Source organism: Kryptolebias marmoratus, linkage group LG22 (genome assembly GCF_001649575.2).
Source record: "Kryptolebias marmoratus isolate JLee-2015 linkage group LG22, ASM164957v2, whole genome shotgun sequence".
NCBI classification, from domain to species: domain Eukaryota; kingdom Metazoa; phylum Chordata; class Actinopteri; order Cyprinodontiformes; family Rivulidae; genus Kryptolebias; species Kryptolebias marmoratus.
The window spans coordinates 11,388,096-11,400,374 of NC_051451.1; the positions used below are offsets into that span (position 1 = coordinate 11,388,096).

The following is a 12,279-nucleotide window of genomic DNA, read 5'->3' on the forward strand; positions in this document are numbered from 1 at the left end:
AAGGTTTGTAAGAGTATGTGGACAAGTATGTCGAGATCAATTATGTATGTGAGGAATTGCAGAAGCAGCCAAGGTGTCTCACCTGCTACATTCAATAAGGGTGACTTTGAGTCTGCCTTCCACCAGCTTGCTGTCCTGTACTGACAGGTCCAAATCAGTGGCTGAACCCAACGGAGGCTGCACTTGGAATGGAAAGAAGGGCTTGTATCTGCAGAGGGAGAGAGTCAGAAAACATCCTGAAGTCAGTCTTTACAAAAACAAAAAAATACAGCTGTGAGAGATCAAATCTGACAATTTGGTTCAGTTTGTTTACACAACAGAGTAATCTCAGGCAACTGTACACAGCGAGTCCAGTTCAAAACCAAATATAACCCAACCCAAATCGGTCCAGTTTCTATCCCGCTACAATCCAATTAGAATTCAATCCAACGCGGCCAGATTCAGAGCTGACAGGGCGGATGGACTACAACAGGTTGATTTGTGAAGAATGTGAGCGGCTGGCATAGTTAGAATGCAGGTCAGTCTCTGACTGCTGTATGCGGGTGTGGTCCCCAGTGCACCTGGACTCCGACTCAATGAAAGGAGTTCTCCTAATAATATGCTGTGTCTGACAGGAGACAGTCAGCCTTAGCCGCCCTGGACTTCCGTTGCTTCACGTAGTAGACTTTGTTTCCGACAAATCCCCCACATTAATCATGAGCGTCTGTCTGTAGAAGTGCTCCGATAAGATATGGTCACACGTCATCGCATATTTAAAGTCAGAGATTCGGAAACAGTCAATGTTCCAGTTGAGGAAGCAGAGACTTTGAGATAAACCGTTGGTGTGTGTGTGTCTGTGTGTGTGTGTGTGTTACTAAAGTTGCACTAAGCATGATAAATTCCGTCTTCGTGCCTTTCTTTTCAAGCTTCCTGTTTCTATTGTAGTTTGCACAAGAGAAAGTGACAAGACGACAACCTCAAATGTGAAAAGAATTCTTCAGATTCTTCAAATAAAGTCATGGATTGCAGATGACAGGAAGCTGGCTAGACAGAGTTAACGATGACGGCTTCGCTTAGGGTTCATCTTCGAGGTTTAGAGGCAACACCTAATCAGTAAATCTGAGACAATCACATGTCACACCTGTCAACAATGTCAAGTCCCAAACTATGAGAACTCGGTGAGTACTTGAACCACACCCATCACTGAAGAACTTGTTCAGTTTGATCCGAGGACACGCCTAATAAAAGCAGCCATTGTTGCCCTACTCCCAACTAAAAGGATCAAATTTGTTCATGACGGCATAGATGCAAAAATAAAACAAGTGAAATTACTGTATTTTCCGGACTATAAGGCACACTTAAAAGCCTTCAATTTTCTCAAAAACCGACAGTGTGCCTTATAATCCGGAGCGTCTTATATATGTGAGAAGTCGTAATGCTTTAGTACAACTTTGGTTAAACTACAAAGCCGCACCGCTTGCAGCATTAAGGCTCAGTTATAGTCACGCAGGGCTCCTGAGCGAACGGTGGAGGCGTTTATACTTGACGCTTACGTCGGTGCAGTATCCTTCCGGGAGTTTTGAACCGTTTGATTATCTTTGTGATCTCTCGTAGAGGGATCATATAAATGCTGATACAGGCGAACCAGCTCTGCTAGAGCACCGAAATCGTCCAATTTGAATGGAGTGCAGCGCGCAAAGTTACAAAAATTAGGAGGTGCGCCTTACAGTCCGGTGCGCTTTATATATGACAAAAGTTCAAAAACGGACCATTGACAGTGCGCCTTATAATCCAGTGCGCCCTATAGTGCGGAAAATATGGTATAAACTGATTCGTTATGAATCAGGAGATCAATAACCCAATATTTGTGAAATAGAATCATGACATCTGTATTAGCAACTGGAACATTTCTGAAGACATTTTGAAGCGTGCCAACGCAGCTCCTGCCTCAAATTCCAACAACCAGTCAGAGTAAACCATTCCCAATCAAACCACATGTTTTGATGGTTTTTTTGTTTTTTGTTTTGCAGGAAGTTTCCAAAAGCTGTGGGAGGAGCTGTAACAGAAACAAAAGAATTACAGACAAATAATTAAAAAAAAGGGTGCTTCAATGCTTAGGCAGCAGGATATTCCAAGAATCAAACTAGTTTGAAATGTTTTTATATTTCAAATTTTTTAAAAATGATACATGAAACAAATTAGTACATCTAATTATCTTATTTAAGATGCTTTATTACTCAGAATAAAGCTGTAAGAGAATAATATCCTCTTAATGCAATATACTGCATTAAGACAGTTTAGTGCTTTGGATGATCCATTTAAAATGAGGGTATTAACAAAGTGCTTTTTAATCACAATTATCCTATCCAACATTAAATATTTTTGCTTTATTTTTTCTTTTTACACGTTTTAAAAAATGTCCCACATATATTTGGCATTTTGAACTGGCCTACATAAATAAACTTCACACTACAGGTTTGCAGACCTAGACAGGGCTCCAACTGTGTGAAGACTCTTAAACATAACGTGCATCAGAGAATACATCTGTAAGTAAAATAAATAAAATAAAATAAATTACAGAAAACATTTTAAAGATTTTACATATTTGAAAGAGTAGAAAACAGTGGACATACTCCAGAGTCATTTCATACAGTGCATGTGTGATGAACTTCTCACAGCAGCATTATTTTTCTGTTGTGACATTGCAAGTAATTGTCAAAGGCACATTACAGGCTGGCTGATTGCCAGTTTCTAACTATAACGCCACTTTCAGGCACCGGGCAATTACAGCGGTGCCGTTTCCCCAAACGTCATCATCTCTCACTCCTGGGCCATCAGCCAGAACAAACAGCAGCTAAACTCCACTCCACAGTTCGATCAATTCCCAACTCTCCCCGCTGGTCTTAAAAAGAACCGGACCGCGGTTAGCAGCAGTGCTAACAGTCCTTCTCTCCCCCCCAAAGTCAGGAAATGGCGACGAGAAAGAGGCTACAGAGTGGGGGGGTTGCACTGAACGGAGCAGCCCATCGTGCGCACGTGTGAAAATGTCCACACTCGTCAAATGTTGGAAAGTTATTTCTGAACGCTGGTTTCCGTAAAGTCCCATCATTTTTTTTTGTTTTCTCAGCACAGCTTTTAATTTTTTCCACCAACCCAGCTTGGGAAACAGCTGTAACTCAGTCGATTTGACAGATTCTGACCTAAGATTTGCTGAGACCCATCCCTGACACGAGCTCTGAGCGACACACAATAACTCTGGATATCATGTGAGGTCGCAGGGCTGTTTCCAAACATGTCAGGAGTGACGGGCGGCGCAACGAGCGGCGGAAAAAGGGAACCACAAAAGCAGTATTCCCCCGTAGCTGGAGCTGATTGCACGATTGCGGTAATGCCTGGATTACGTCCAGCGGGTTGCGTTCCCAGCCCCTCCCCTCCTCTCAGCGACCATCTGTGCCGCTCAGCAAATCCCAGGGCCCAGCTTGCACTCTCCGAGGCTGCTCCTCATTACATCATCCCATCACACTCACTCACGCTGCATGATCGTGGGTGATACACGCTCACGCGTGCTTCGAGCTCATCGTGTTTGCTGCAGTTCTCTCCTACACACATCTCTGGCAGGGAAAAATAAATAAATAAATCAAAAAAATTGGGTATTTAGTGTTTGTGTGCAAAAGGCAATGCAGATCCTTTGATAGGGTTGGTATTTCAAGATGGCATCACATACACATCCGCCTCTTTGACCTCCCACAGCGCCACAGCGTTGGGCTCTCCAAAGGGTAAAAAGCAAATCCTTTCCGACTCTCCTGACTCATGTTTATCTACTAAACACATTAGATGAGGGTGAATTTGACAACAACTGCTCATTTATCATGGTTCTAATGACTCAAGAAGACTTCCCGTTTGGCTGGAAGCACACTGCCAAATAATTTCACGAACATCAAGAGACACAATTGGATTTTTCTGAAATGCAACACTCAGCTCCGAGGAAACTCACTGAAGCCGCTGCGCAGAAAAAAAGCCACATATTAAATTCTCGAGGTGATAACTCCAGACGTGTCGCGTTGCAGTCTGTCTGAAACTAAGAATTAGGCTTGATTATTCACTGGTTAGGGCGAATAGTCGCCAAACCAGTGAAGCAGTGCTCGAAGTGGGAGGGAAAAAAATTCTCGGTATGCTTTACTGGTTTTTAAATCATTTCAAACCGAAGGACAGTTCATGCTATAAAATAATTTCATTAGTTTCCTGTTTCTAGCACTTGTGGCCAATAACCTAAACAGCAAAAACAAGCAGCTTAAAAGACAATATGAGCTTCAGCCATCCGTCCATTTTCTTTGCCCGCTTCTCCCTTCTGAGTCACGGAGAGCTGGTGTCTATCTCCAGCAGTCACTGAGCGAGAGGCGGGAGACACCCTGGACAAGTCGCAAGTCCATCACAGGGACACATAGAGACAAACAACCGTTCACGCTCTCACTCACACCCAGGGACAATTTAGAGTTACCAATTAACCTAACATGCACGTTTTTGGTCTGTGGGAGAAAACCGGAGTCAATTTGAGCTTCAGTCCTTATTTAATAAAGTCTTTCTACATAACGCTGGTGATCGCCGATCGGCAGTGACAATAAATAGTTATATGCCTGACAGGCTATAATATCTGGGCACCTAAACGCTTTGAATGAGATGCTGTAGTTTTGTTTGAAGCGGTTTTCCCAGCAAAAACATCAGGAGTTTCATTCCCTGCCAGTCAAAGCAGAGAAGACTAAAGAAGACGGGAGCTCGGAGGCCAAGTGTCCAGATGTGTTGCCTCACTCTCATGGTAAACATCCACATTTTGTTTAGCCAATAATTAAATTACCAACAGATTTACTGTTTCCTTACAGTAACGATCCTCTTCTCTGTGCGTATAGACTGTATGGTCCTGAGTAACCAGGGGTCAGATTCTCAGCACTCGCCCAGCTGTGCCTCCATCTGGCTCCTTGTGCCTAACTTTTAACAAATCCTTCCTCATGAGTCATGCGTCACTTGACCCCCTATATTTGACCCAATCAGAAGCATGGTAAATCAAGTCACAACTTCCTGTTTTTAACCAGTCTCCTGTGGGTAATCGAGTTTGTCCGTTGCTTACAGCTGGTACCACTGAGGAATATGAGAAGTGATGGTACGCCATAAAAAGTGGTGGCATGCTAAGGACCAAAGATTTAGAAGAGCCGATCAAGCACTGGTGGTTCGGTTCTATAAAAATAACTCATTTTAATTGGTTTCCAAATTAAAAAAAGGATATTCCAAAGACCCTGAAGCCTTTTTCACTTTCAACCAATTTAAAGCTGAATGGCTTTCATTCTAAAAATTCTCAAAATTAGTCATCTGTGACTCATTATCAACTGCTTGGCGAAAGAAAAATGTCAAAAATGTGATACTCCCACCTTCTCAAAATGGAAAATTAGCCGATTTCTGTCTCACTTACAAGCTTATATTGAGTTTTGCACCGTACAAAAGGATATCTGAAAATTTCACAATCTGCCGTTGAATATTTTCTTGATTTTTCAGCCATGTTTGATGTTGAAATGCCTGTAAATTATAAATACATGCTTGACTAGTGGCGAGGTTTTATCATCTGCATAATTCAAACAAAATAAAACACAAACCTGGCACAAAAAATGAACACAAATACCCAGACTCCAGGAGATGGGGGACTGTTTCCAGTTTTTCTAAATTTGTTTATGGTCTCAATAGTCGAGCTGAAGTCTCCTTGGATACGACATGTTCATTTAGTCAACATATGTTCCTATTAATAGTAATATAGAAAAAGCTTCATATCCTGTAGGGCTTGACAACCTTGTGACTAAAAAGTTGCATAATGTTTAAGTAACATGTAGTTAATGATCCAGTTATATAACCATATTTGATGCAAAGTGTTACAAATAGAAGTAACCTTGTCCTGCCAAAGACATGCCAATATATGTAAATTACCCAGCCGAAGATGATCAGGTCTTGGTGCGTTTCTAAGCCAATCGGGTTTATTAAAGCATTAAGGTTAGGATATAGAACATGTTTGGTTTTTAGGTTAGAGTTAGGCATTTATGTAGATTGGTCAGTTTGCTTGTTTAGGTGAGATGCTCACTTTGTTTGAGATGTTTCAGTACAAGAACATACAACCAGTTTCAAAATGGTGATACTTGGAGAGCTTAGTATTTTCTGAAGCGGTACCTGTTATAAAAAGTTTGAAAAGCATTTCTCTAAGCCCCTGCAGTCAGTACAAAATGAAACAACTTCAGGGAAAAGAAACATGCTGAAAGTGTTTGGGGGGGGAATAAAAGGCTGTTTGGTGAAACATTGCAGTGGTGGTTCGAATTAATTTGAACTACGAACATGTAGACAGAAATATCCTTGTGGCAACTAATCTGAGCACTACAGTCCTAACGTCTTATTTAGAAATTAGTTGCCCTTCAAGCTGGGCGAAAATCATTAGTCGCTATGTGCAGCTGGCTGTAAGACAAGTGCCACGGGAGTGACTGCGAAGTGTGAGATAACTTTACTGCCCTTGATTTTGGATAAATTGGGATGTATGCTGCAAGCATCTGGCAGAGATAAGCTCCGGAGCAGCGACGGAGAGGAGCTGTTCTACAGTTAATGAAAGTCTTATTTTTCTTTAAAAAACAAAAAAGAAAAGATCTCACCTCTTTGCTAAAAACATGGAAAGATTGTGAACCCAGGGTCATTTATAGGCTGTTTTGAGTCCTTAATGACCTTCGGGACTTCCACCACACGCCTCAGTGCAAAACCCTGATCCCTTAACTAACGAGAAACTTTCTGAAGACAGTCTGAAGGGTGCCAGCGCAGCTACTGCCCAAAATTTCAGCATGCTTCAGCTTACTTCTATGAAGCCCTGTAGTCCAACTTTCTAAGACCCATTTAAAGTTCGAATAATGTTTCTATTGTGAAGTATACCCAGGCTAGAGAACATCAAAGAGGGCTGGAGTTTCTCACTCATTTGTCCAAATTACTATTGTTGTCTATGTGTGTGTGTGTGTTTGGAGAGAGAGAGGGGGGGGGGGGGTTTTTTTTTGCTAATTTTGCCTTTGCCATCCAGTGTACTACTATCAAAAGTCATAGTACACTCTTACTGATAAAGCGTCATGTTTTGATCATTTATTGTATGGCTTTTTCCAAAGCTGTGGGAGGAAATGCAAATCAAAAATTGTAACAGAAACAGAATAATAACGGATAAATAGTAGTAAGGGTGCTTCAGTGCTTATGCATAAGCATCCCTAATTAATGTGCATAATGAAAATGCTAAATACTACTAACAGATGTGTAATCAGTAAATTATGTTAACACAGTATTGTGACTGTACGTATCCGTTTTCCCCGAAATGTGCATCCGTCCTGTAATATCTACAAGCAAGAAACAAACAATGGGATCTGCATTATTATTATTATTATTATTAAAAGAAGCCTGTAATTTTGTGCAGTTTGCTTCGATAACTAATAACACATGAACTTAAAAAGGCACCGCAGGCCCAAAGCTGTAAATAGTGTCACGCGTTCAATTATAGCTGCAGAAATAAGAAAACTCTCGTTAATTTCAGTCTAAAAAAGAAAAGTCAGAAATAGGAATCTTAGAACGAGGCCAGGAAACTGAAATCTGTCCATCTTTAGATACAATCACCAGCCAAATTCAATTAGCGTCGCTCACTCATGCCTCCTAGGCGAAGTGGACAAAGAGAGGGAGTTTGTTTCTCCCTGAAAACAAAGGGCGGACACCTGATCAGGGCTGAAATCAGTGTTCGAGTGGACGTCCAACAGTGGGAAGAAAACACATCAGTCTTGTTGTCAAAAGGCCACGACTCCTCCCCGAAAGACAGCTGGGGCTCGGCTTTGTCCTGTCCGACTCAGACGCGATTATTTACAAGATGCCTCAAGTTGGTGCTACACCGTTCCCTGAAACCTTGTCAGTGTCGCAAACATGCCCCTGTAGCTGGGCAACGAAGTGCTAACGCAAAACCTTCTCCCTGTTTTGAAAAGAAAATTCTGCTTTTCCAAACCGCGTATCAAAAACTGAGATGGAAGTGGAAAAATAAACGGCTAAATAGTACTAAAGATGCTCCAGTGATAACCCTGCACTCTCGGTTTCACTCGTCTTTATTTGAAAGTGATAAACTCTGCTGAAACAAGACGCCAACAGCTCGAGTTTCATTTTCAACTTGGCTTTTTTTTTCCCCCCTTTCACAGCGTAAACTTCCCTTTTTATTGCTCACCATTTCTTTCACTTCTTCAAAGTGAGTTTCCTCATTGTCAACCATCAAGACCTGGACCACACACAGCATGCTCTTATCTGCTGTTTCATTGTGCTACTAAATAAAAGTGAAAGGCTCCAGATTTTAAAGACTGACGATAACATGCTAATAAATTGGATTACAGCTTAAAAACACACACACATAAGAAGTCTTCTTTAAACAGGTTGAACCTCTTTCAAATCAAACTCTTGCTATGTCTGAGTTGTATTCTTCAGGAGAAAGGCAGGTAGGTGTTTGTCGTCCATATTGTTTATTAACGCCAGACTCTGGCTGCCTTATGTGATAGGAATAGGCAGTTTTGTTTGGGTTTTTTTTTTGGGGGCAAGAGGACCACAAAGTAGCAGGAATGCTACAAGTTGTATCCAACCACCAACCACCATGGTGCTATTTTCAACACCCCTACCAACCAGCCTTTATTGACAAAAAACATGCACACGCTTTTACGTTGATCTACTGGACCGGTGGACATGAAGGAACACAAATACCCCAGATTAGCAGAATTAGCAGCAGCATTTTGTGTGGGCACACCTGGAGCTTCTGTCCCATCAGCAGGACTTGTGAGTCAGTGGGCTGCAATTAGCAGTTATTAAGTTTACTTTAAAAAAATTTTTAATTTGTTTTAATTGCTTCCCCTCAGTAGCATCCTAACTCGAAAATCAGACTACTTGATTAAGTTCGGACTGTTTTTGGTGTAGGAAGGTGCAAAATCACATTTGTAACTGAACGCTCTATCGACAACGGTCATTCAGTACAGAAACAAACACACCTGAAACCTTTTTAAGTAAAAAAGGAATCGATGCTAATCTCAAACTGAAATCAATGTGAAACAGAGTGGATTCAGGTCCAAGGTTTCTGCGACTGATGTAACAGGTTATGACTGAAATCTGACTCATTATTAGTTAGTTTTAGCTTTCGCTTCTGCAGCGCAGCGTTTTCAGCGACCCGGTCAACTTGAAACGCACGGCCTGGAGAAGGATTGGACAGGAAAGATGAATCAGTACCGGGTATTCATCATCAAACGAGGAAACTATATTAAAGTATATGAGGACGAAATTGCCGGTCAATCACATTGATGAGCTTTTGTGAGCACTCAGGATAATCACTGCGTGCGCTTTCATTTGGTAACATTGGGTTGGCGAGAACGACTGATTGCAGAGGAAATGGGAGTCACCGGACTGCGCCTCGCCTTTAAACATGGCACTCTTAAAGGAGATGTAAAGTCATGCTTGGATTAAACTATTTTTAACTTTTCCACAGAAACCCAATTCAAAATGGCCGGAATTTGTCTAGAATCAGGTGCCTTTAGCCCAGTGCTTACATTTCATGTACAGGGAATTTGTCTCACAAAGCTACCTCATTGGCTTAACTTTTCAGACACATGGGCAAGCATGTACCCCCAAAACCCCAGATAATCTCTGAGCACATCCTCCGTGAATTATTGATGAATTATATGATCAGATCACCTGGGAAGTGGCCTTGCATTTCACTCTTTCTACTCATATTCTCTTCTTCTGAGGAGTGGTTTGTTGGAGCTGTATTGTTAGTGAGTTTAGCAGTTTTGGCATCTCTCTGCAGGTGTTTGCGCGCACTGTTTTGGGTTTTTTTTTTACCTGATTTTGTAGTTGGGCAGGGTGTGCTTCTTCTTGATGACCCGCTTCAGCTGGTTCACTATGAAGGAGGTGAGCTGAGGCAGAGGCCTCCCCTCGAACTGGGACTTCACCTCGAAGTCCACCAGCGGGTCCTCGGCGAACGAGAATGACCAATGGGAGAAGGGCGTGCGCGTGAACTGCAGCCGGAGCCTGCCCACCACGCGCCTCATCTTCACGAACAGGTAGGCGGACTTGCCGAACACCAGGTCCACGTCTATGGCCAGGTGGAAGCCGCCGCTGTACTCGAGGTCCACCTCGAAGTTGAGCTCCTCGGGCATGCCGTCCTCGTTCAGCGGCACCGGCTTCGCCAGCTTGGCCGTCTTGAGGAGCGGAAGCGAGTTCCCCAGGGAGATGTCCCGGAGACTCAGCCCCTCCAGGAGCCGGCCCGCCGTCTTCGTCTGCAGCAGCTCCTCGAACTCCACCTTGATCTTCTTCGTGATCCAGTGGCGAACCGCGGGGGTGTCTCGGAGCTCCCGGAACAGGAACAGGAATATAGCGTTGAGGAAATTGCACGTTTCGGCTCTGCCCGCATCAATGGGCTCGCTGCTGCTTTGAGACGGCGGCGGCGGCGGCTGTTGTTTGGGGCTGCCGCCGGAGCCAGCCGCTTCCTGCTGCCGGCCGCTGCCGCCGGCGGCCTCCGCCTGCTTGGATGCAGCCGCCGCCGCCGCGCCGTCCGGCTGCTGCTGCTGGTTTGCTTCGGTATGCGGGGTATTAAAGTAATCCTTCAGCGCGTTATCGGGCACCACTTTGACATACTGAACGGTCCTGCCTAAGGGCTCCGGGCTCCTCCTGTATATGAGCAGGAACTGTAGCACCAGCGTGAAGAGCGCGCCGCACAACGCGGAAATCACTATCAGGTAAATCATTTCGAAGCGGTCGCCCCGAAACTCGCTCAATTTGTCGGCATAGCCAAAAGGTTTAGTCGCGTTGACAAAGCAAGTTCCACCTGGTCATCTGCTTTTTTTCCCCGAGCACACAGCTCCCCACCTGATTGGACGAGCGGATTACGTCGCTGTGCGTGGTGACGGAAGTGTTGCGCGCGATGCGTTCATGACGTGTCGGATTTTAGAACAACTGCTTCTGATAGGAAAGAAGGGGAGCAGCAAAAATCATTTTAAAAATACAGAATTATACAGTGGAAAACACAAATAAATAAAAATGCTATTCAAAGAGAAATGACTAAACTAAATAAGTGCAATTAAACTTTTTTTCCTTTTACAATAATTGTTTCATTTTTTAAGAGTTTCTTAATAAATTAATTTATACATATTGTCTATGTGCTGTTTTATTTTATATTTTCTTTTGATTTCTTACTTTCTTTCTCCCTTTCTTTTTTATAGCATTATTATTTCTGCGCTACATTTGTCTTGTTTTGTTCATTTTTGGTCCTGATTAGTCAAGTTTTAGTGCGAAGCGTGCGCTTTATTTTAATGAGCTGCACTTTAGTATGAGGAGACTACTTAATCAAGATTTTTTTTTGTTTGATTTTACTTTAACCCTGCAAACACACTTGTTCCTAAACAAATCCAAACAAAACAAAAAGCAATATAGCTGCCAGATCTGCAGTCTGGTGCCCAAGTTTACTCAAAGTCGTCCCAAGTTGGTCTCCTGTCAGGTTTACTGTAACATAAAAACTACCAGACAAACCAAAGGCAGCGGGGCTTTAGCAGGCAAAGAGCTGCTCCGTGTGGATCATAAAGACATTCATTGTGTTGCCCAAGAAGTAGACTTTGGCACTTTGTTGAACCAGCTATCAAATGACCGACCCTGTGAGACATTTTTAAGGCGTTCTGTGGGTAAAAACTCCAACTCGCTTGGGGAAAAAAAGGCCTGCATCACTTGGTGGCTGCTCAAAACAAAACACTAGCTTATCTTCTCAGAGAGAAATGACTCCATAAATTATTTGAAATTCAGGTTACATTTTGTTGTCGACCAGTAACCGTTTCATGTTTCTGTTCTGGCCCTCCACTTGCCTCTGAGAAGTGCTTGTATTTGGCTCTGAGTCTTCTATTTGTCCATTTTCTGTACCCGCTTTGTCCTGCTCAGGGTCAGGGTGTGTGGAGCATATCCCAGCAGTCAAATAGTTGGTTAAACAACTTTAGATTCTACTATGAAACGTGTAATAGTGGCTCAGTTTTTGTCCCTCGTAGGTACAGTTTCCCAGCAGAACGAAGGACAAACTGCTGCGGTGGAATAACAAGCGCTGCAGCTGGAACTGCTGCCATGTTGCACAACCAAAAGAGACGTGTTTGGATCCCAGCAGAACCGGCATTGTCACAATCACGACGCCGTCTGACTCAGCTGCACTTGGAGCAGAAGGGCCTTTTTGTTGGAAACTTTCACTTGTTGTTTCCTTCG

The 12,279-nt window shown here is 43.1% G+C and overlaps 1 protein-coding gene across 1 annotated transcript in view; it reads right to left on the minus strand.

Annotated features, from left to right (window-relative positions):
* Positions 1–10,883, minus strand: part of pdzd8 (PDZ domain containing 8) — a 39,637-nt gene extending 28,754 nt beyond the window's left edge. The window contains exons 1-2 of the mRNA XM_017421745.3: positions 9,883–10,883; positions 83–208 (exon numbers count right to left, since the gene is read on the minus strand). Of these exons, the coding sequence (XP_017277234.1) occupies positions 83–208; positions 9,883–10,787 (1,031 nt within the window). The 5' untranslated portion in view covers positions 10,788–10,883. The remainder of the gene's footprint in view (positions 1–82; positions 209–9,882) is intronic.
* Between the last annotated feature and the right edge of the window lie 1,396 nt (positions 10,884–12,279).